The 24,649-nt window shown below is 46.3% G+C and overlaps 1 protein-coding gene across 1 annotated transcript in view; it reads right to left on the minus strand.

Annotated features, from left to right (window-relative positions):
* Positions 1 to 24,649, minus strand: part of LOC146783063 (dnaJ homolog subfamily C member 3-like) — a 206,076-nt gene that overhangs the window by 150,512 nt on the left and 30,915 nt on the right. The window contains exon 2 of the mRNA XM_085639056.1: positions 19,404 to 19,514. Coding sequence (XP_085495182.1) covers positions 19,404 to 19,514 — 111 coding nt within the window. The remainder of the gene's footprint in view (positions 1 to 19,403; positions 19,515 to 24,649) is intronic.

The following is a 24,649-nucleotide window of genomic DNA, read 5'->3' on the forward strand; positions in this document are numbered from 1 at the left end:
GTGGGTTTAATGTGCTGAGAAGTTTGATACCAAACTTCCCAGTCTTCAGTGTTGCCCTTATGGTGCTGTGGAGTTCGTGTTTGACGAGCTCTCAGCACCATGTACTTGTAAAAGGCAGCACTGTACTTACAGTGCCCAGGAATGGACCTGGGTACTGTAGGGGCACAGGGCTCCTGCTCCTGTGCCCACACCATAGGCATAAGGCCCCCAGCCAGAGGGGTGGCTGACATATGCCTTGGCAGTATAGGTAATGGGCATGGCACACAGAGATGTGTGCCATGTCGACTCTTTGTTTTGTCCTGCACCCAGACACTCAGCCTGCAAAGGCAGTGTGTGTGTGTAAGGGTACAGGGCCTCTAAGGGTGGCACAATGAGTGCTGCAGCCCTTAGAGGCCTTCCCTGGTCACAAGGCCCTGGGTACCTAGGGTACCATTTACCAGGGGCTGACATGTGGCCAGGGTTTGCCAATTGGGAGTTTTGTGTGTTTTAAGGAAGGAACATAGGCCCTGGGCACCTGATTGGCAGGAGCCCAGGGCACAACAAGGGAAAGTGCATCAGCTATTAGGCAAAAAAAAAGGGGGGGTTACTGCAACAGAAACCCACTTTCTCACAAGAGGTTCGTGGCGAACCAGGTGGCTTTTGCATTGTGTTGGCTTGCGGTGTTCTGGAGGAGGGCGAGAGTGTTGACGCAGTTGCCGATCCATTGGTGAAGGTTGTTTGCTGCTGTGTTGGCGTTTGTCGTGGTAGGGGAAGGAGTGCAGCCGAGGGCAGAGGTGAGGTGTTCTTTGGTGATTTTGTTCCAGTTTCTGCGTGGGAGGCGTGGCATGCTCTTGTGTGCGGTGAGTTTTGAGACAGAGAAATGGACACAGTGGTGGTCCATCCAGAGTGGTTCCATGGTGAGACTGAAGCGAATGTTGTTTCCTATGGCGAAGATGGGCTCGAGAGTGTGTCCTGCCATGTGAGGGGGGCTGGAGACAAGTTGCTTCAGTCCAATGTTGGTGAGGTTCTCTAGGAGGACGGTGGTGTTTTGGGGGGGGGGGGAAGGGGGAGGGTCGCTGAGGTTGTCGAGGTCGAAGTTCAGGTCTCTGAGCAGTCTGTAGGCGAGTGCTCTGCGGAGCCTCATTCTGGGGTTGGCCTGGGTCTGGAAGTAGATGTGTTCCATGGGGGCGAGGTTTCGTCCGAGTTGGTGGTAGTCAGTCGGAGGGAACTTTTGTGGCCAATGGCGAGGCCTTCTCCGGGCCAGCTTGAGCGGTCTTCCCTCAGGATCTTGTATCCGTCGGGGATGGGAGTTGCGTTGTCGGGTGCAGAGCTGGCACTGGTCCCGGTCTCTGTGAGGAAGGCGACGTTGGACGGTTGAGGAGGTCCTAAACTTCTACTGCGTGTCTGTGCAGGGAGCTCATGTTGAGTAAGCTGCAGCTCAGGGCCTTGTGTACGTTGGCGTCCGGTGGGTTCGGGGTGGCTGTGTGGGTCTGGAGGTGGGTGAAGGTGAGGCGGCAGTGTCGGCAGGAGAACGGGCCTTTGGAGTTGCTCGGTGTCGAGAGCTGACAGTTAATGTTGCGTCCAGGGATGAGTGCGTAGAGACTGCCGGGGTCGTAGCGTCGGGGCTCGGGGGACCTGGGTCCATGACACTGGTCACGGTCGGGTCACCGACGGGTGCAAACGGGCTTGTCTTTGGCGCGGCCGCGCAGAAGTCGCCATTAAGTAGGGGTCGGGGGGAATGTGAGCAGCTGGGATTCGGGATTAGGAACACTCTGGGTGAAGGGGCCACAGGGGTAGCATCTGCCAGGAAAAGAAACGCAACACAGGAAAAACAAAGAGAAAAGACTGAAAGAAGGCAAATAGAAGAGAACTCCCCCGCACTAGGCTCGCTCATCACCCACCACATAACACACAGCTTCAACGCATTCATTCATGTTCTATGGTTTAGGGGCATTGGGGGGAGGAGGGAATATGTTGGGCGAAGATACTACTGGATGATAAAGTTGACTTAATGGTAGTGCTTTTTTGGATTTCTTGTTTTTCAACGAAGATACCACCATTATGGTTGAAACTGTGTGTAATAATAGCCTTCTGGGTGTATAGATCTGGTGACCTTTGCATGTATTGCCGTCTCTGTATGGAAAAATGCCCTCTACAAAAATCGATGAAGAAGGCTTGGAACAACAAATAGGACACTGAAAAAAGCAGTGTTTTAAAATCATCATATAGCATAAAATATGTTAATATCTTATTTTGAATATAAAAATTAATATAGCAATAATTTATTAAACTATAACCAATTAATCCTAATTAATTTCATACATCACTTCTAATTATTGATACATACTATTTTTTAGGTGAGAATCTTTTTATTTAAACTTCAGAAAAATAATTTTAATTTAATATATTTCCATTAATTAAAAATATATTTCAAAATTTACAAAGAATTTAGGCACCACAGGGCAGCAAGCAAAGCTGCTGCATTGTGTTACATGGACTGCTGAGATCAGAACTGTGCCATATTTACAAAGAAGGTGTAGTTCTACTCTAAGCTTGCGCTGCCTGCACAGCATTCCTGAACCCTTGTGCCATAGTGAAAGGATTTTGCAGTCAGCATACAAGTTTGGTGAAAATCCCTGGCTACAATTCTTTGTAGATATGGATTTGTCTAAGAATCCATGGGTGGCTGCATGGGACCCACCATGCACCATCCATGACGCAACGCAACGCATGGCAGTGTATTATGCGGTGTTGCGTTACTTTAGTTACAAACCAATGCAAATAGACATTGCCTTGTTTTGTAAATGCCAGCCTAGACTTTGTGCTGGGTCTGTGTCAAAAAGCAGTGCAAGCCCAACGCAAGAGCTTTGTGAATATGGGCCCTGGTGTAGGTTAACGAGTACAGTGTGCATGCCCCGTGCTTTTTGTCCCACAATATTTTCTTTATAAAAATGTGCTATATGCAAAGCGTTCCATGTTTTTAAAGTTGTAGTTTTTTCTAAGCAGTGTTTTAAATGTGAGATTCCTCTGCATCTTAGGTTACACAAATAGAATAATGTAAATATGCAGTTTGGCAGCATTCTTGGTCAACAATGATGCAGTGTATGGCATGCTGGTCATTAGGGGAAGGACAGCTCCGGGGCTGCTTTTGTAAGTCGACCTTCTGACATTCTCCACATCTAGGCTTCAGGGGCACGCAAGCTAATGAACTATATGTTGTGGTAAGGTGAGGATTTCTCATCTGAGACAGATCGGGACAGTTGGGAGACGTCTCAAGACGTGAATATGAAGGGAACTATAGGGTCGAGCCGCTCGGCACTGGGTCGTGGAAACTATACCCATTACATGATTCTCTGAAGGGGCTGTAATCAGGGCCAATATAATTATGAATCCCCATTACATGATCCACTGAAGGGGCTGTACTCAGGGCCAATAGAATTATGAATCCCCATTACATGATCCACTGAAGGGGCTGTACTCCGGGCCAATAGAATTATGAATCCCCATTACATGATCCACTAAAGGAGCTGTAATCAGGGCCAATAGAATTATGAATCCCCATTACATAATCCACTGAAGGGGCTGTACTCCGGGCCAATAGAATTATGAATCCCCATTACATGATCCACTGAAGGGGCTGTAATCAAGGTCAATAGAATTATGAATCCCCATTACATGATCCACTGAAGGAGCTGTAATCAGGGCCAATAGAATTATGAATCCCCATTACATGATCCACTGAAGGGGCTGTAATCAGGGCCAATAGAATTATGAATCCCCATTACATGATCCACTGAAGGGGCTGTAATCAGGGCCAATATAATTATGAATCCCCATTACATGATCCACTGAAGGGGCTGCAATCAGGGCCAATAGAATTATGAAGCAAGAAAGGAAAAATATGCAGCAGTGTTGACCAAATTCTACGTCAAGAAAAAAGGCCAATTATGTGGCATATTGTGGCACATTTTGTGGTAGTTCCCGCAATATATTAGAATTCTTATGCATTAAAATTGAGCAAATGTTTCACCTCATTAGTAGGAGTATGACACCCAAATACAGGAGTAAGAAACAGAGAGGTGACTGGTCAACTTTGCGTATGGACTTTCACAGCGCAGCGACACATGACTGTTTGTGCACCTGGTTTCTGCCCTCATGCAATCTCTTACACTGGTGTTTCCACAATTCATGCTTAAATTCATCTTGCAGAACTGATGGTTTGGGGTCCCCTGTGATGTCACCCTGGCGCCCGTCAGGATCTGTTGTATCTTCAGTCTCCATGATGTTTTCTCGGGGAACCGCGCTTCGCGTTTGGTTTAGGAGAGGGGCCCGGTAGATTCAGTCATTAAGGACTGCCAAACACTTGGTAGTGAACTTGACTTGTCTACAAGAGGAGAGCAAGAGCAGTACTTGGAATCGGCATGGACATGCCTCGTTGATGAGAATGAAGGGTGTATAAGCGTTTCTAGCTTATCATCAACTCCAGTGACATACCATGCAGCATGTTTAGTAGATCCACTTGAACGGTTAGATTTTCGGAGTGAAAGTTTAGGGTCTCCACAGTGATCTGGGTCTTGGCTAGTATAGATGACCAAGGGTCCTCCTTGTCAAGAATTCCTGTCATACAAGGGAAACACGCCCTTATGTAAACAGGAGAGCTGTTACATAACTCAAGGGAAACACGCCCTTATGTAAACAGGAGAGCTGTTACATAACCCAAGGGAAACACGCCCTTATGTAAACAGGAGAGCTGTTACATAACTCAAGGGAAACACGCCCTTATGTAAACAGGAGAGCTGTTACATAACTCAAGGAAAACACGCCCTATAAAGGGAGGAACCGGGAGGTACAAGGCTGTCGGATAATGTGTTTACACCGACGTACCTGCTTCGTGAAGAGCAGTGTTCCGGAGTGGTGCTCCAGGAAGGCAAGAACGGAGGTAGGTCGAGTCGTTACTCCCTGGGCCGTGTCTTGCCCCATCGTCACCTGTGAAGGACCCAGAAGCTCTACCGGTCAACCATTGAGCTTCGCTTTTTGACTCGGCTGAGTCCAAGCGCAGTGGCGCTTTTGCTGGTTGGAGTCGTAACTCCCAGCCCGACCAGAGACACAGGGACTGCCAGCTGTAACGCACACCAGGAGGTGTTTGCCGCGTTACAGACTCGGAAGTCCACAGGATCGATCGAGCGGCTGCTCTCGGTTCAGTCTTCTTGCTTGTGATTGGGGTATCGGTGACGCATCACCAGGAGGTGACTCCGCGTCCCGGTGCAGTCTGAGGAAGAGGTTGAGCGGCTGCTCCCTTCAGGTAGAGACCCCGGCTGGGTGTTTCCCTGACTCCTCGATTCTCCCCAACACTCTTCGTGCCCCTCACAGCCTACCGATTGGCATTGTCGGCCATTTCATTTCTGCCCTCTGTTGGCATACGCCGGGATCGGCGTATATGCAGAGGACGGTTAGGACCATCCGTGCTGTGGGCTGGTAACGTACTTAGCCTGGAGGATTCCAGTGACTATAACTTTTGTTTGTTCTTTGTATTTTATTTGCCTTCATTAAAAGAACTAACCCTTCACAAGTGGTTGCGTCCTCATTGTCGTGTCTGTTAAACGATCCTGAGACGTTCAGGGCGTTACACTCCTTTACATCCTCGGCGGCTTTGAAATGATGAGTTCTAGTTAGCTTACCATCAGACTTCTTTCTGCCGGAGCGCCTCTTCTTGCCCCTTATCTCACAGTTCATCTTCACAAGCCTAGCTGTGCTTTAACAAACCTCCCGCTTGCCTCTGCCGCAGGAGGAGATATTGATTATACTAATCTCCCCAAGGCCACTCCGTGGTGACCTCCCAGCTGATGCTGCATTGTCTGGACCCCCACTATCCTTCTGTGGGCTGTTAGGATTCCGATCATTTAGTCCCAGCTGGTAAGTGGTGTCAGACTACTTTGTCCCTGCTCCCACTTGTCTGCTAATGCTGGGATGTGCCTTGGTCTTAGATTATACGAGTGCATGAAATAGGACTTTGTCCCTTTCGGTTCCTCCATTGCCTTCGGCTGAGGTTTGGGGGACACACAGGCCCATAGTTGAAGAGGTCCAGAAAGTAATGGATTTATAATATGTTCTTGTGTCTTGCTCATAGTACAATTAAATAGCTGGGAGCCCGGGTTTGGTGAGATTGGGGGGTGTCCAGTGAAACAATGTGCATAAGGGAAAGCCTGGGCAACAGTTAACATGTTTCACGCTCAGTGAAACGCTTAGGAGATGAGAAATCGGACTTGATCAATGCTCGCAAGACTAAATCTCCAGCGTTAACGGAGGGAGTGGAGAAACAGGACTCCAGGGATTCATTGCTTGGCAAATCAATTCGAGATGGCATGGACCTCAGCACACGTTCGGAGCTTGTTGAAAAATATTACTAAAGTATGCTGTGATTTGCCCTCGCTTGCATTTCCTTATGGAAGCACCTTGTACCCTAGCCTTAATTGCCTTGGTTGCGTTAGTTGTCTGCCAGTCAGTCACATCTCTTTATCAGTATATAATAATATCCATAAAAGTATCACAAAAACAACATATAATACTTTGAAGTACATTTAAATCACAATATATCAAGACAAATTAAAAAAAGATAAAAATATAATTAAAATATACAAAAGAATCTCACAGCGGCTCCAAGTTCACATCTGATGCTACTTGCAAGAAAACCAGAATAATTTCATAACGCAGAACTATTCATCGCCCAATCCTGTATGTTAGTACTGCCAAATGTAAAAGGCATAAAGAGCAAAATACAATACGTTAAAATACATTTTACAATATATCAAGACCGGTTTAAAAGGGACAAAAATATTAAATATAAACAAAAATCTTGTAACGCAGCCCAAAAGTCACATCATCTACTGCTGGCGGAATAACTACGAGATCTCATTTCATAGCAGCGCTGTTCACTGCCCAGCCTCATATGTTAATAATTCCAAATGTGAAAGGTATATCTTTCTAGAGATGGCAGATCCAATAAAGGTAGAGACCGAATAGCATATATCCACATTATATAATGCACAGTTGTACTAAAAGCTTCCCGGTAATACATATATTTTCCAGTTTTTAACAAAGGTAAAAGTTGCTTTCTTAGATCCTTATAAAATTTACAAAGCAGAATAAAGTGCATAGTAGATTGGATGGATATACCATCAAAGGGCATTTAGGAAGAGTCTAATGAAGCCCCCATTCTTGGAAAGGCAACCTTAAAATGCAAGGTGCCTAGACGCAATCTAGTGAGGTAAAATCTGCAGTTGCAAATTTCACACAGTTAATAAACCATTTTGTGTTCCCTCTTGTCTGGGGCCTGTGAGAAGTTGGCCTGGCATATGCTGGTCACTAGTTATAGTGGCCACCTTGCACCAGTCCAATTCGACTCTTGGTAGATAGGTTTAAGACAACTTTTTAAAGAAAGCTATCCTAGTGGTAGCTGTGGAGAGCAGCCTTCAGGCTAAGTCTCTGAGGAATGTAAAGCAGCTTGTTTTACCTTATAATCTCTTGAATTACCAAATGAAAAGGACACCACACAGGTATATATATCAAATATATATGTATTTATTCTTAGATACACTCTACTAATCTCTTTATGAGATTAGAACCCAGATACACATTCAAATGTCAACACTTCTCAATAAATTAAGCACAAATATGGCTGTAGCCCTAGGGGCGTACCAGACCATATACTAAGAAGATGGTTTAACAAACTCGACTTGCAAAATGAAAAGGCCTGGGGCCTTGGGAATCGCTGGGGCTTCACTTCTGCAGTGTTAGCAGATAAGTAATCAGCCCACGGGAGACGCGTGCAGTGTCTAAACACAGCCGCGGGTTTCCAATTGGTTTCAATGGCACAAGTCGCGGTTTGTAATTTAAAGTTTTAGGGCACTTCGGAGAAGTCAACAAGCAAGCCACTTACTGGGTAAGTATTTCGAGGGCCAACACACACTTGGGCACCGGAGTGCACGAGTTACCTCACCCACGGAAGCCGGGTGCATAGGTGTCTTTTGGTGCCGGGTCGCGAAGCTGTTTTCAATGGAGATCACTGAAGACTTGCTGCTTGTGACGACTGGAGAGGTGTCCGCTGGAATCCGAAGATGGATTGAAGTTGAAGAGGACCTGAAAATTGAGGGGACAGAGTTCAAAGTCTCTTGCCAGTGACTGGCGGCCAGCAGGATGGATGACCACTGATGTCGCGTCGCTTCAGGTCGTCGATGGTGGTTTGTCTCTTCGCTCACGAGGTCCAGGAGAGATCGACGATGACCAGCAGCTGGATTCGGAGGGTCCCACGACGTCTGCAGCTAATGACTGTCGGCAACCGGATTGGAGCCAACAAACCTTGGCAACTGCAAGTCTCGTGTGGAGTGAAGATTGAAGATGGTGCAGACCAGCAAGGTCTGATGGACTTACCCAGCGAGGGTAAGTGAGGGCAGGCCCGGAGCAACCATGAGAACCCTTGAAGTCGATGAGAAAGTCTTCAGGTGAGTCACTAGCCAACGGGCAAGTAACCGCGAAGACGCCTTTGCAGGAAAAGTTCCACAGGAGCCCACGGTCACTCGGGACGGGGTAGGCCGCTGATTTTCGGTACCAGACCTGCTAGGGACTTGGACTACAGATGGTCCAAAGCACAAGTTCGTAGAACGTTGTTTAGGGTTTGCACTCGAAATCAGTGCACGGTTCCCTGGTATTGCTGTTCCTCGTAACTCGTGGGGTCCAGATGCCACAGCTTCGCTGGGGACTCAAAATGGCCGCCGAGAGGTCAGGAAATCCGCTTCAGGGGACGCAGGGAATTCGGACTCCGGCGGGAGCGGTGAAGTTTGCAACAGTTGATCAAGTTACTGGTGCCTGCCAAGCAGGTGAGTCACTCCTTGACTCCAAGGGAGATTCTTCAGTCTTCCAGAGATAGTGGAACGTCGAAGGGCCAGGATTCTTCTTTGTAGAGCGTCGTCCAGGTGTAATCTGAATTGCATTGGCAATGCTTGGTCTCTTATAGTGAAGATAGGGAAGGGACTAGCTCTATGACCACTCCTCTAGTAGGGTCAGGGTAGTGGGTGGTTACACCCACTTCCCTTTGTCCAGTTTCGCGCCACAGCAGGGGCAGGTAGCCCCTGAACCGGTTTGAGCTGGCATATGCACAGAGGAGCCTACTGCTCCCCCAGTGCAGGACTTCAAAGCACTCTAAGAGTGCACCTACCCAGCTCCAATACACTAAATCCTGTCTGGGAGGTGGTAACACCTCCCTGTGACAGGATACCCTTTGTTGGGCTTCCTCCACTGCGAGTTCGGTCAGCAGCAGGAGGGCAGCCCGGTGTCTGTGCTGGTGGCATCCATTTTGTGATGCCAGGGCTCTAGAAGATTTCTACCGTTTAGTACAGTGGGTACATGTCGTCCCCTCTAGAAGGGTGGGATCATACTCCCACACTAGTTACTGGTGTGGGTGTATGATTCCAAGTTGTTTGACACCAAACACGACATGTTTTGATGCAGTCATCCCAAAGTTAGCATTTACCGCGAGGTTATAATGCGCTTAAGAGTATATGGTTTAACCGCATCCACAAACAGCAGTAGAGAATAGACTCTGCTAGCTGCAGAGGGGTCCTGCTCAGGCAGAAGCACCCCCTCACATAGTAAACCAAGCACCCTGCCCTCAGCATTGTTAGGGCCTGCTAGAGAGGTGACTGATAGGTTTATATGTGTGTGTATGGTGAGATATAGGAACCTATACCTCAGTGAGGAGTGCTAACACTACCTCACACAGGCTGCAGTAGCAGGCCTGTGGTGTCAGATTGTGAATGCTTCCCAGGGGTGGCATAATACATGCTGCAGCCCCTGGTAGGCCTGCGAAGTACCAATGCCCTAGGTACCCAAGGTACCATATACTAGGGGCTCATAAGGTACCACAGTATCCAATTACTAGTGCATCTAATATGCACACCAAGTTGTTTTAGAGAGATCAGTGAGACTGGGGCCCTGATTAGCAGGGACCCAGCCAGACTATAGTCAGAAACCAGTGTATACATCAGAAAAAAAAAGTGGGGGCAACATAAGTGCAGATCCTACTCTCCTACAGGGCCTGAGCAGTAATTACGGACAGTGGACTTACTGCTCTTGTCCCTATCTACCTCTATTTTTCCCATTAGAATGACTTGCGGCCAGATGCACGACCCTTTCATTTAGCGCTTTACAATTTGCGAGGCGCTAAATGAAATGCACAACAGTGTGTTTACACTGTTTTGAGATTCCCAATGGGGTCGCTAATTGCAAGGCTCATTAATATTAATGAGCCTCTTGCAATTTGCGAGCCCATTGGGAATGACAGGCCCTCCCCAGGATGGTGGCCTGCTGGGCTCAGCAGACCACCATGTCTGGGACTGCTTTTTAATAAAGCAGGAAAACAGGATGCATTTTAAAAAAATGAAAAACACCTAAACTGCCCTTAAAAAAGTATTTTGCAAGCATTTGCGAAGGGGTCCCCTGCAGACCACTTCCCATTTGCAAGTGCATTACTTGCTTGGTGTTGCCGCGCAGACCTTCTGCTGATAGCGCAGTGTTTTAGAATTGTGAAATGTTATTTTAGAATCTGTCATTTTTTCAAAAAAACAAACAAACCTTACTTAGAAATTGTGCTCGCTGACTCCTGACAGTAATTCCCTCGCGCTCTGGTACTCTCTGCCCCTAGGCCTAAGCCAATTGGCCGCAAGGAGGAGGAAGAGTCCGAGGTGGGGCCCAGGCACAAAAGCTCGCCGCAGCGCAGGAGCGGACAATCTTGCTTTGTGTTTCCGCGCAGACCTGCTGCTGATAGTGCAGTGTTTTAGAATTGTGAAATGTTATTTTAGAATCTGTCATTTTTCAAAAAAACAATCAAACCTTACTTAGAAATTGTGCTCGCTGACTCCTGCCTGTAATTCCCTCGTGCTCTGCTACACTCCACCCCTAGGCCGTAGCCAATTGGCCGTAAGAGGCGGGGCCCAGGCACAAATGCACGCCGCAGCACGGGAGCGCAGCGGACACGCGCATTGGGCGCGCCAAAGGCAAGCCCGTCTACGCCCGTCCGAGCCCTGACGGGACCAGGGGCCATAAACTATGGTCAAATGATCAAATATTCCTCTAGGACACTCCGATCATTAGCCAAATTCTGTCCCCCCTTGACCCTGTTGCCTAAAATCGCATCATGGATAGCATATTTATCAAACTCAGTGCCGCCATGCAGTCCTCCCTTCCCCCACTTCCCATAATCCCCCGCCCCCACAACAGCAAATCAGACCGCCCTGCGCATCCTCTATCTCGACACTTGCTCTCTGGTTAAACACCAGTTAGACATCTTTCTGCTGCTTACCTCTGAAAAACCAGATGTCCTTCTGGTTACAGAAACCTGGCTTACCCAGGATTCTACGACGGACATCTTAGCGGCACTCCCCTCGGATTATTATATCTTGTCTGCTAATCGGCCCTCAGGTAATATTGGTGGCGGTGTAGCCGCTATCATACACAAACACTACAAGTTCACCAGCATCACTCCTCTTGATCTTCCAGAGGTAGAGAATATCGTTATTAAACTTGATGCCAGAACCGGCTCTCTCATCTTTGTGCTTATCTACCGACCCCCTCAGGCCATGTCTACCTTCCCTCTCTCCTTGAGTGAACAAATGGACAACCTTGTTACGAACTACGCTAATGTGATGCTTATAGGTGACTTCAATTATTGGTTTAACGATGCCTTCGGTGGGCCACATGCCGTAGAATTATCTGAACTACTTTCCAACTTGAATCTGGTCCAACACTTATCCTCCCCCCCAACCATGTAAAGGGACACACTCTGGACCAAATTTGGTCCTCTAACCTTATATTGACGGTGCCCACAATCTCACCCTGTATATGGTCTGACCACCATTTAATTAAATTTATAGCCACTATCAACTCTAAGATAAAGACCCCCACGGCTGTGGGAGGTGGGACTAGAAAGTGGGGGACCCTCGATAAACTGGGATTTGCCGATACCTTGGCCAGATCAGCACCCATCTTTAACCCCGATGTTAACACTATGGAAGAGAACATCACGGACTGGCTACTAATGGCTTGCAATGCTCATGCACCACTTACTAAATTCACACGCGCTCGCCATATAAATGCCCATAAATGGTTTACCACCGAGCTAAAAAAACAAAAACTCGAGCTCCGTCAAAAAGTAAGAAAATGGAGGCTAAGATACTCCATTGAAGACAAACTGCAGTTTTCACTAGCTCGTAAAGAGTATAAGAAAGCCATACTGAAGTCAAAGCGACCTATTTATCGGCGAGAATATTAAATGCCCATAATAAGCTGAAGGAACTCTTCACTATAGGTAATGACCTCTGCAACGCTGAGAGAACTCTTCCCAATCAGACACCTACCCAAGATTTATGTAACTCTTCGAAACACATTTTTGGGGACAAAATCTCCATTATCAAAGCGAGCATTCCTACTACCCTTAGCACGGAACACTTGGACAACCGGTCAACTAATTCAGCGACCATGGATCACTTCACTGTAATAAGTCCTCAGATCCTATCAGATTTGATGGCTCTCGTTAAATATGGCACCCCTAATGACTGCTGCCCACCTTGCGTTCTAAGGGACGCCTTGTCCTCCCTTCCTCACAGCGTGCTCCTCTTCCTAAACAAGTTTCTTCTACAAGGCAAGGTTCCTACTGCCTTCAAGAACGCAATAATGTTCCCTCTATTAAAACAACCAGGAGCTGACCCCCTGAATCCTTCTAATTATCGCCCCATCTCTCGCCTCCCATTTTAGGCCAAGATTCTAGAGGCCCACGTTGCTAGGTGCCTCTCTAATTTCATCGAACAGTCGGAACACCTAGAGCCAAATCTAGCTGGCTTCTGGCTCGCTCACTCAACTGAGTCTGTAATCCTCGTGGTACTGGACACCTTGAGAGCAAACGCAGACAAGGGCGTCCCTCAGGCCTTGGTGCTCCTGGACCTGTCAGCCGCGTCCAAGATATGGAACATTTTGGGTATCGGCCAATCGCTCTCCCTTGATGTGATGTGACCTCTTTTTGGATCCCCCCGTCCACACACCATAGTAAATGTTTACTTTAAATTAATTTTCATATCTTTATCTTCCATGTATTAAACAAAGGCATCAATCAAGAGCTGCAGTCCATTTGCGGTTCTAGAGATCAGAACTGCATCATCGGCGTATAGTAGGATTAGAGTTGGGTGGTTTTTAACCCTAGGTGCATCTGCCTCCATTTTTTGCAGTGTCTTGTCCACCTCGTTAATATATTATGAAAACAGCAGGGGGCAAGAACACACCCTTGGCGTATCCAGTGTTAAACCTTGAAGCAGGAGGTACATTTCCCCTTTGGCAATTCAAACAAGAGTGGAGCGTCATGTCTTGGTGCTCATTTTCGGACGCACAGCTGAATGCCTTAAAAAAAAGGTTACTTCGTTTTTTCATTTACTTTTTCCTTTATTGCCAAAATCCAATCCTTTAGAAAATGTAGTTCTGAGGTGACAATCACAAGTGTGACCGTTCAATGTGTTCTCAATTTTTTAAATGTTGCAATTTGCCCGTACAGGCCTTTTCTTCCTGCAACACGACGAGTACACTTTAACATTCTTAATCCAATGCATTTCGGGCAATTTATCTGCCCTTCCTCAGGGATTTCACTGCAAATGTTTAAAAAAAAAAGAAAAATATGTATTTGTATGTATGTATTTGTTTACATTTCCCCTTTGGCCCATAATGTACTCGGGCAGACAGGCAGGCGTACAGTTGTGACAGGAATGCAATAATCCCTGTAGGGGCACCCATCTCTGTCACAGTTTTGTAAAGCTTAGCGCGGCTCATCAAATCGAACACACTGCTTAAATCTGCAAATCATAAGTGTATATGTCCCTCTTTTGCTACAGTATGTTTATTACTGAGGAGATGTAGATAACACATTGTTCCATCTTACCAACATCCCTCCTGAACCCATATTGTGTGTCCATAATGATATGTTTTTCAGCCCCCCACACATTTCTAGCCTCTCCAATAGGATTCTGCCAATCAATTTGGCAGTAGAGTCCAGGAGGAATATTGGGTAGCAGCATCTAGGATCTCTCCTATCTCCCTTGTTAAAAATAGGGACATGGTACTTTCGGTCCAAGTAGCAGGAGGGAAACTACCGACTACGGCATTACACACTTGTGTTAAAGTGGGGCCCATAAGGTGACATGTGACTTAAGATTATCTATCGGCACCTCAACAGGGTCTGGGGCTTTTGTGTCAGCCGGTTTATTTAGAGCGTTAATGACCTCATCTAAGCTTATGTGAGGTAAGTATACTGCACCGGTTATCAGTACTACTGTTGAAGGTAGCTCTATCGCAAGTTTATGGAGGTAAAATAAAAAAAAAATAAAAAAAAAAATAAAAAAAAAAAAACGAAAAATCGCTCCAAAAGGATTTATCCAGTCCTCTTATTGTACAAGAGCTTCAATCCTAAGGGTCACTATATCTTGATTTAAGGGTTTCCAAAAAAGGCTATCGTTAGTTGCCGCCTGGCCTGTAATAGATTAGCCCAGGACTGATCTTGAATCTCTGCTTTTAGGTCTTGCGACCTGCGTTGCACTGCGCAGCAGTGCTCGCGCAGGTCGCGAGACCTTTAGTAGGTGAAAAACAGGGAAATCAAGCTAACCTAGGAATTGCACACACTCGTGCGTGTCCGTTTCCATTTCAGCTCCCCCATTGGCCTTTGCGTGAGTCTTATTCTAAAAGACTGCACGCAATTGGCCAGAGGTGCACGCATATCTCCTCCCATGGTCTATTGGTGTCTATTACGCGCACCAAGCGCGTAATAGACACCAATAGGCCGTGGGAGGAGCTATGATCGTGCCCAGACACAGGCGTGACGCGCGCGCCACTTGTTTTTCTTTACTTTTGGTATAAGCGCAGCACCCGCGCTTTACTTTTAATGTTATAAGTAAAGCGAGGGTGCCGCGATTATACCAAAGGTAAAGAAATAGAAAAAAACATCTATTTCTTTACTTTTGGTATAATCGCGGCACCTGCGCTTTACTCATAACATTAAAAGTAAAGCGCGGGTGCCGCGATTATACCAAAGGTAAAGCATTTGCAATGCAATAAGTCTTGCATTACTGAAAGTTTGAGCTATTGGCTTTGCAAATAATTATGCAACACAAATAACTCAAACTTTGAGTAATGCGAGACCTATTGCATTGCAAATGCTTGTTTCCTATTGAAAAAGGCTTGATTAGAAGCAGCTCTCAATTTAAGGATTTCATCCTTATCCCTCGGTATTTCTTATAAAGCTCTCCTCAGGTTCCTATTTGAAACAGAGCAATTATGATCATACCACCCCTGAATCTTTTTTCTGTGCTCCTACTCGTAGATCTCAGCTTGCCTGCTATTCCTGACATTAGCTTAAAGAAAGCACCAATAACAAAGCATGGTGAGGCGGTCTCGCTGGCAAGCGTATAACCATTGCTGAGGTGTTTCTCCATAACCTTTTCTAAAATGGGGATGCCATTTACATTTGACCATCTAAGACTAATACTGTTTTTGGACTGAATTTCTCTGTGATTCGCAGATTGCGGGCCATTAAAATGGGAGGTTTTAATATAAAAACCAATGTCAAAGGGTGATGATCACTAAAAGACCTTGGGGTGACCCTAAAAGAATCCACTAAACCCAGAAACTAAAACATGGTCAATAGCAGAGCTATGGACACTTCCTTGAAAGGTGGGTATTAGTGGCTTCCCTGGCTCGGATAAATATTCTAATAACTCAAAGTTAAATTTAAACATGATTTTATTAAAGGCCTCCCCATGCGAATTGTGGGGAAAATGTAACATCACCTCATTATCTTTTAGTTTGCCATAATTTTTAGCCTCTAACCTGTCGCATCTACATATATTAAATTCCCTACTAAAATTAAAATATAATCATCCTTGATCAGGCTCATGAAAGATTCCATCTTCCTGCCTAGATCGGGAATAGCCCTAAATTTAGTGTTATCAAAACCATTGTTCTAATGATTGGCCAGGACAATATTCAAATGTTCATCAGTCTCTAAATGAAGAAAACTGAAAAAGGGTGAACTGGAGTAGGATTTTTAGTATCAATAGGGCGGTTGTGGACATTAAAAGGGCTAAGCCACCCTTAGCCCATCGAGCCTCTGAGGGGGTGGCAGGGGTTATAATAAAGGGGTGTACCCTTTCACATTAAAATCCTACACGGCCCATGTTTCAAGTAAACAGACTAAATGGGGCGATTTCATTTTATCCAGCCATTCTGAGTTCCCCCAATTTAGTTCCTACCCCCGCAATGTTCCAAGACCCGACTACAAGGTGGGTACTATCATGATTACTGCCAGGAAGCACCCCGCCATCCATCGTTACTGGACCCTGCTTTACAGGTTGAATAGCAATGGGATTAGACTCAACTAGCCTCTGGAGTCAATGCTGTTCCTCACAGTGGGAAAGGGGAGCAAATCTGTAGATGTTGGAACAGTTATGAGCATGCTAGATTTAGGCATTGAATCGGGTTGATAAGGGGGTCCCGACTGGACAAGGCCTGTGTGTATATAGGAAAACATGTTAGATGTGTAACAGAAACAGAGCGGTTCAGCCATGATATTCCCTCGTGTATTCCCCTTAGGGATGTACCTACAATTAAGTCCAAAAAGAAGGAATTTGTCTACCTTAGGAGTACGAAAATTCACAACAGTACAATCCCCCTGGTCGGCTTTTCTGGAAGGGCCTATCCAATCTACCCTTCTTACCATTATCACCTATTGAAATAAAAGATTTGTATCCCACGACCGTTCGGCCAACCAGTGAATCACCTTATTTTTCAAATCACTTCATGACTGTGTTGAGTGTGGAAGGAATTTAAGGACATTTCTTAGTACAATAACATATGGGATTGCTTCTGGTGGAAGATGCAAAATAGTATTTTCACAAGCTGCAGTGTGCGAGGTAGTTATTCTCTCGTGCGGTGGTTGCTAGAGAACAGAACAAGAGATAAGAGGTAGGTGGGGATTATCAGTAATTGGGGCAACCTCATCAGTAATAGTGACAACGGATAGTTCGGACCTCTTAATCAGTGTTAGGATTTCTCTTACAGTTTTCCCCAAAATAGAGCTCCTGTCCTTAATTTCCTTCAGATCATTCTGGAATTTTTCCTTCGAGTTCTCTATTTCGATATGTAACTTCTTTAGTGTTGATTCTGGGGTTTTCACTGATTTTGGTATCTTCTCTTTTTGATACCCTTTAGAAGCGCTAGTTGTCCCACTGGCCCTAGTACCTGCTGTCCCCCTGTTTAGGCCGGGGACCAACAAAGCCGATGGTTGGTAACTTTTCTTTGCCGGGGTTAGGGTTGGTTCACTATTAAGAGATTCTTCCCTAAGAAGAGGATCATGAGAGACAAGGGGCCTGAAGCAGTTTTGGGTCATTATTGGCTGTCCTCTTACCCACAGGCCCTGGTTCTAATAAAACATTCTCTTTATCAGCCTCTTCCATTGCACTGTGCAGTTTTTCTCACAGCCAGCCTCTCTTCAGCATTAATTATTTTGCTATTCAACGGACCCACGGCATTGGTGAGATAATTAGTGATAGCGTTAGAGGATTCTATTGGCTTTAAACCTTTCCCTCCATGCACTTAAGGGAGTTTGAGCTTGACCATGTTGGCATCACCTTAATTTAAGACTAACTCTGGATACAAAAGCAAGAGGTCAGAGTGTTCTTCCCAGGTCATGTATCTTCAGTCCTGGGACGAAATTCTCCTCTATTGATAACATAAACTAAGGAGGGTGGATCCAGCCTCGGACGGGTGCAGACTGGCTCAGCCCTTGACCCGGTGCAGCCAGCACGCCGCGCGTGTCCTTTGCTGCAGGAGTCTCCTGGGGCTCTTGTGGCATCGGGGAGGCTGTAGCTCTGCCTCCCTGCAGGCAGTGATGTTGCTGGAGGACCAATTCCCACCCCAGTGGCGGCACACACAAACCAGTAAGGGCCTCCGGTCAGCCCGTTAGCACATCCAAGGAAATCCACAAGCAGCCTTTGGAAGGAAGTGGACTGTCCGAGAGAAGGTTGGGGAACCAGCCCAAAGATGATCCGATAACAGAAGGAGCAGTTCAGAGGACGGCCGGTGTGGAATACGTGAACAAAGGGTTGGTAATCCAAGAGCCACTTACAAGAACAGAGCGGGGAGCAAGGGGTATGCACTACTAAGTGGCTACGCCCCCCCAAAACTCGACCCTCCCTACAGGTACTCGATGCCCCGAGCTCACCCGCAGCCAAGCCTCCACGGGCAGCTGCGGTCCAGCACAGGTTACCCAGGTGAGCCGCCAGATTCTCACCCCTTCGGGAGGCTTCAGAAGACTGGCATGGTGCAGCTGGAGCCATTACCGGGCTGCTCCATCGCGGGCCTCGGGTCCTCCCAGTCCGGGGGCGAGCCTGCTGGACTCCCTCCGAGGCGGTCAACTACCAGGCCAGACTTCGCCTGCACTTCCTACACCGTACTGTACCTGCACTCACTCCCAAGGGTTTCCTTCAATCGTCTGCACTGCTGCAGTCGATTCTGCCAGTGCCCCCCACAAACGAAGGCCTCAGACTCTCTGCAATTGCAGTATGGTCCATGCTGGGTTGCTTGTGACTGTTCCCTTAAACAGGGACCCCAATACTCAATTATAATACGTTCCAAATCGAACATATATAGGGCAGATTGGATGTCCTTTAACATAGAAAACTTCTGGAAACATGTCACCTTCATTGCGCTAGCCACACCTCACACACAATACCACTGGAATTAGTGGTACTCGAGCATCAGAAAGGTCACCATTGCTCCCACAAAGAAGTGTACAAATACGTCATTTGCGGCACTACAGAAATGCTATCTGTACAGCCCCACAGGTATCCCTACTCTCGGGCCACATCTTTACCCCTCACACGCACACCTCCCTTACAGCCCCAAAGATACCCCTAATGTTGGGTCACATCGCCCCCCCCCCACCTCACATGCTTCCCTTACAGCCCACAGACTTGCAGTGTTTCTGGTCCGGATGGGGAGCATCTCCTGCTGGCTGGACACGGATGCACTGCCGAGACACACCCACACCCCACGCTGTACACATGGCCCATAGACATGCCTCACGCTGCACACACGATACACACTGCGCACACACGCCCTATGCTGCACACAAAGCCTCACGCTGCACACACACGTGCCCCACGTTGCACACAAACACACACATGCCCTACACTGCACACACACACACATATGCCCCACGCTGCACACAAAGAGGAAACTCACCCTGCCAGGAAAACATCCTCAATTACTCTACTCCAAGATGTTCTTCACTACCCACCGTTTTTGCTCCAGGCAAAGAGGCCAAGTGCAGTTCTACTCACCTACTGCAGAGTGGTAGTGTGAAAGTGCTTCAGCCAACTGCCCGGCAGCCAACAGTTTCCGCCCCATTTCCAAATGGCTCTCAATTTCAGCATGGCTGGCAGCGAGTAAACCTGAAACACAACATATTTTCAATGCCTTGCAGAAATGCCACTCCAATGCAGCATAATCTATGTCAACAAAGAGACACAATGCAATATGTCCTGCAGAAACTGCAGTACCATTAGGCCAAATAAAGAAACAGGAGTGTAGTTGGCCAAATAAAGAAACAGGAGTGTAGTTTGCCCTGATGATCCACCACACTACAAACTACATCAGCAAGGAGAACGGTGTAGTGTGGCCTATTGAAAGTAAAATCATTCAAAACAGCAACTACATCAGCAAGGAGAAACAGCACAATATGTCCTGCAGAAATGGAGGCAGCGAACGGACTCCGCGCAGTACAGTGGGATCATAAAGCTTCAACTATGTCAGCAAAGAGAGACACGGTTCATGCTGCACTACAACATTAAGCGTCGATATGGCATCAACAACGGGTTTGGAATTAGCATAAAACATCCTTTATACCGCAGAGTTTAAAGACCTACAGAGCACCAAGTACACACAAGTAGATGCAAGTTTGGTGCAGTGTGTCTGGCAGAGGCCACGGCCCTACGCCTCAGCATGCAGGATGTTTTTGTGCCCCAGAGTTGTGTACTTTAACCACATATTGGTAGGTTGATGGGTGGGATTAGCTAGAAAATAGATTTTTGGGTGTGTGAGAGGGACACTATGTTGAGTGTTTATGGGTCTGGCCAGGTGTGTGAAGTGCAGGGGCTGGTGTGTTTACTGCCCCCAAACTACGGCTGTCTTCTACCACAGAACTGGAGGCAGAGGGGATCTTTGTCTTGCTCACAGTAGAGCGTCAGGGCCCTTGTTATGCCACTGGTCTGGATTTGTAAGGAGCCTCAGAAAACTGCTTGGTCAGTTCAGTGGACCTTTTCCTTCGGTTATAAAGCTGCAGATGAATGAAAACAGGGTGCTTTTACCTGATCTTTGGTGCCTTGTTTTCCTCTGCCCATTACCCGTGCCATAGAAGGAGGGCCATCTCCTCCCAGCTTCCAAACTCATATGTACTTACGCGCCAGCACTGGCTTTATTGGTACTCCGCCTGGTGCCATGCACTAGAATAACCAACAGTTCAGATGCAGGACAGCCCACACAGAAAGGGCTGTATTTTACCCTCTAGCTATGTCATTTTGAGAAGGTGTGCTTGTGAGCCCACACATTACATACTGTGAATGTAATTTCAGAATTTATGTCCATCGTCGGCAGCTCCAGTAAGGAATGCATGAACCCTTCTGGTGCACAAGAGGTGCAGTCACCTGGGGATTCACAGACAGCCTCTGGAGAGGTAACCTAGATACCTCTTGATGGAGACAAGTGTTACACAACTCACAAACACTTTCAAACTGGCTGAAGCAGCGAGCTTAGAGTTCAAAATACAAAGCAGGGTGTGGAGTTTCAGGAAGAGTTGTACCTTTGTAGCATTCATAGAGCGGCCTCCGCCTTCACTGTTCGCATTATGAAGGTTGAGGCCCTAAGGCGCTCGCTTCAAGCCGAGGTGTGATGACATTCACTGACCATATGTTAAAGGTGCTCTTGCCTTCAGAGTCATCTGCTATGAGGCAGTTGGGCCAGGCACTTCTATATTTAAGTGCTCCTTGCGCTGAACATCTCAAGTCTTACTAATGTTACAAGGAACAGCCCAGGGCAGGGCTTCATCGCAAACAACCGTCAGTCTAAAGCAGGGTCTGACCACGCACCCTTCAGCCCTCTCAATGGCAAGAGCTATTGGCCCAAGACATGTTGTACGGATAAAAGTACTCATAAGTATGAGGGGACGAATGGCGCACACTGCACGAACTTTCCAAAATCTCCACCCAGAAGCGAGGGTGGCAGGTATCAGTGCCAGTCGAGGTCAAGGGCCTTGTACATAAACAATACAGCAAGGAAAAAGCTGCCTTCTACAATCTGTGCAGAAGCCGCAGCACGTGGTGCAGCACCACAAAGGTTTGAAATGCGTATGGGAACGGACAACCGTGGACCCAGACAATGTGTGGGTCCATTCCAGATGTAACAGCAGGACAAGCAAGCAGCGAAGGTACCTCGCTCATGCTGCCAGAACACAGGGTAGAGCCTAGGAGTAGTATCTCCCACCACCACACGTCTCCTTGAACCATCCACGCCTGGAGCTCCCATCTGGATCAGGCCCAGACAGTCTCTCCAATGTCACACTCAAGAGTATGTCTCCCCTGTCTAGGGGTCGCCACTCTTAGCCTTCAACTCTCCCAAACAGCAGACCTGGCCAGAGCAGGCAGGCACAAGCGCTGCATTAAGATGATGTGGGTGGGTGGTTCGGGGAGACTAGATAAAGTTCAAAAGTGTGGGGGGGGGGGGAGGGGGGGGAGATGGGAAGTGTTATATCCTTTGGTCCCCTAGTTCTTGCTGCCCAGCCTGTGTGAATGTGTTGTGATAGAATGTTCTTGAGTGCATGGTTCGGAAGAGTGCTCAGTTGGACTGTGTGGGGCTGAGCAGCAGGACGCTGCCCACAGTGGGGCACATTAGTTACCATCCCATTTGTAAGTGAAAAAACCTTATAAAATCTACACTGCTGGCTACTGGACTGATTACCTACAAGGGACGTACTTCATTTACAACAAGCATTTACAATGCAATGGTCTCGGCATTGGTAAAGTTAGAGCTATTGGCATTGCTCATGACCTTATTTTTGTTTATGTTTTTGTTTTTAAAACATTTAAAGAAACGGCATTGTCATGAGCACTGCCAATAGCTCTAACTTTAACAATGCCGGGACCGTTGCATTGTAAATGCTTGTTATCTATGGCCCAGTGTGTGCCCCTAAAAATCACATCTAGGGACAGCACTGGCAACAGTTTACTCTAACTGCCATTGGTTGTGTACGGACATAAATTCAGGGGTGTAGCCCATCTGTTGTAATATCATCCCGAAAAAAGGCCATTCAAGGGAATCAAATGCCTTTTATGGCATTAGGTGATATTATTATCGCTGGATGGCATACCTCTTTGCCTTAACTTTTCAATCTTTACATGTGTGTTGCACTGTACAGCACACATTCATAGTGGGAAAAGTATTAAAGCAGGGGTCTCCAACGGATAGCTCGAGAGCTACCAGTAGCTCACCAGTACCCTGGAAGTAGCTCCCTAAAGTACAGCGCAGCATAGTACATAACTTAGAAGATCTAACCCTATTAAAGAAGGCAACGCTACACAACTCTGTATCCTTGGCGTGATCTGTAGTCAAACCAATGGCAGTGCTACATGCTTACAAACACACACTGTGACAGTACCTGCAACATGGCTACCTGTCTTCACTCTCAATCAGTCACATACAAAATGGTCACTTTAAAAGCCCCACTCTATCAGTCATACAATGTGTGTGAAAATCGGACCAGAAAAAAAGTGCAATAGCCAAACTGGAGTCGCTAACGTGTGCGGGACTACCTGAGACAGAATGGAAATGTGTGAGAACCATATGTTAGCCATCCTGTAGCCAGGTAGAGCTATGGCTGGAGTGAGAGTGGAGTCAAGTAACGGCACTGTTTGTTTTAGGTAATGCGAGTGGTGCAAGTATGTAAGCGTATTTGTTTAAATGTTTCAGGGTGTGTGTGCATGCACATATATGTTTTATATATAGGTTGTATATCTGTCTGGTGTTGTGACCCTTCGTGAAAGGCATTTCCTCTTCCTGGAAGATGGTCGTGTTGTCAGGGAACACCAAATGTATCATGTGCCCCAAATATAAGGGCTTTAATGTCTTGCAAAATGTTGCCTATTATTGACATAATGTTGACACTGGCATAATAATAGTAAATCTTGACACATGCCAGGCATTCTTGGACTAATCATGGTAACTATCCTTGCCATATCTTGGGTATGCTTGGCCCAATGGTTGCAATCTATCAAAAATTGTGGCTATTGTTGGAAAAATGTCCAATGCTGACATGTGGGGTTTGTTAGAATTATGGTAAGCGGCAGTGGCACAACTGTAGTCCTGACATAATGGAGTGCATACTTGATATGATGTAGCCATCTTCGGCACTATGGAAGGCATCCCAGGTGAGTGATGGTAAACTCTGGACAGGTGAGACGTAATCTGTCTGTGTGATGCATTTGTACTAGGGAAATGACAAGTTGACTTTTAATGATCATGCATGAAATCTGATTTTCTACGCAAAAGTTTTTTTAAAGTGTGTATTTGATAGAAAACCAATATCTCACATTTTGAGATATGCTGGTATTTAAAAACAAAATAATGAAAATCTAAAATATATTTAAGCTGGTCTTTGAATGATAATACCGAATTGTAGAAATGTATAGCTTTTAGTTTCTTCCTCTGTGCTAATGGGCACTGCAGTGGTTATTTCATTAATCATGAGAAGGCATTTGATTAGGAAAAAGCTTTCCTTGAAATTGCTGTTAATAACTCGGTCTTAGGCACTTGGGTGGGAGGTGTTCTACTACAAAATAGAATTTTAAATATCGCCCAGTCAAAATATTGTTCCAGACTGTAGACTACCGCAATTTCATGAAAGTAAGTATAAATAAGTATAATGTTAGTTACATTCTTAACTCCACATCTATTTATCTTGAAGATGTATACAGCTTCAAGGAGTGCAGATGTGGAGTTTAGAATTGCAAATCTATACTTACCTATATGTATGAACCTTCATGTTATTGTATTCGTCAATATTCTGGATGTGGTCTTTTGGCATCACTCAATATAGTGACATACAGCTGGATGGTCACTGTTTATATATCTCAAAGGAAACTTAGAAGGGGTGGTCACTATTGTGATTGTCTCTAAAGTGGTCGCTACTGCAACAACTGTCAGAGTCATTTGTGACTTGGGCTATTTTCAGCAGTCAGAAATGGCTCTTGTCAGAGACCCCTCAATTAAAGCATAGTTTTTATACTGGAAGGATATCCTTCCAGTACAAAGCCTATGCATGAGAGAACGCTGCCACTTTTGCACTATGGTGCAAGGGGTTGTGCATTAGCGCCTAGTAGCCTAAAGAGTGCCAGTGCTGGGGGAAATAAAAACAGCACCATATCTTAATAGAAATGCCACTATTTTCACTCTCCCTTTGATGCAGCATATAAACTTTGGCTTCGGTGTTGTGTTACCTCACATTTTAGTGAATGTTCATTTTTAATCTCTTTGTACA

This window comes from Triturus cristatus, chromosome 12, assembly GCF_964204655.1.
Source record: "Triturus cristatus chromosome 12, aTriCri1.1, whole genome shotgun sequence".
In the NCBI taxonomy this organism is placed as follows: domain Eukaryota; kingdom Metazoa; phylum Chordata; class Amphibia; order Caudata; family Salamandridae; genus Triturus; species Triturus cristatus.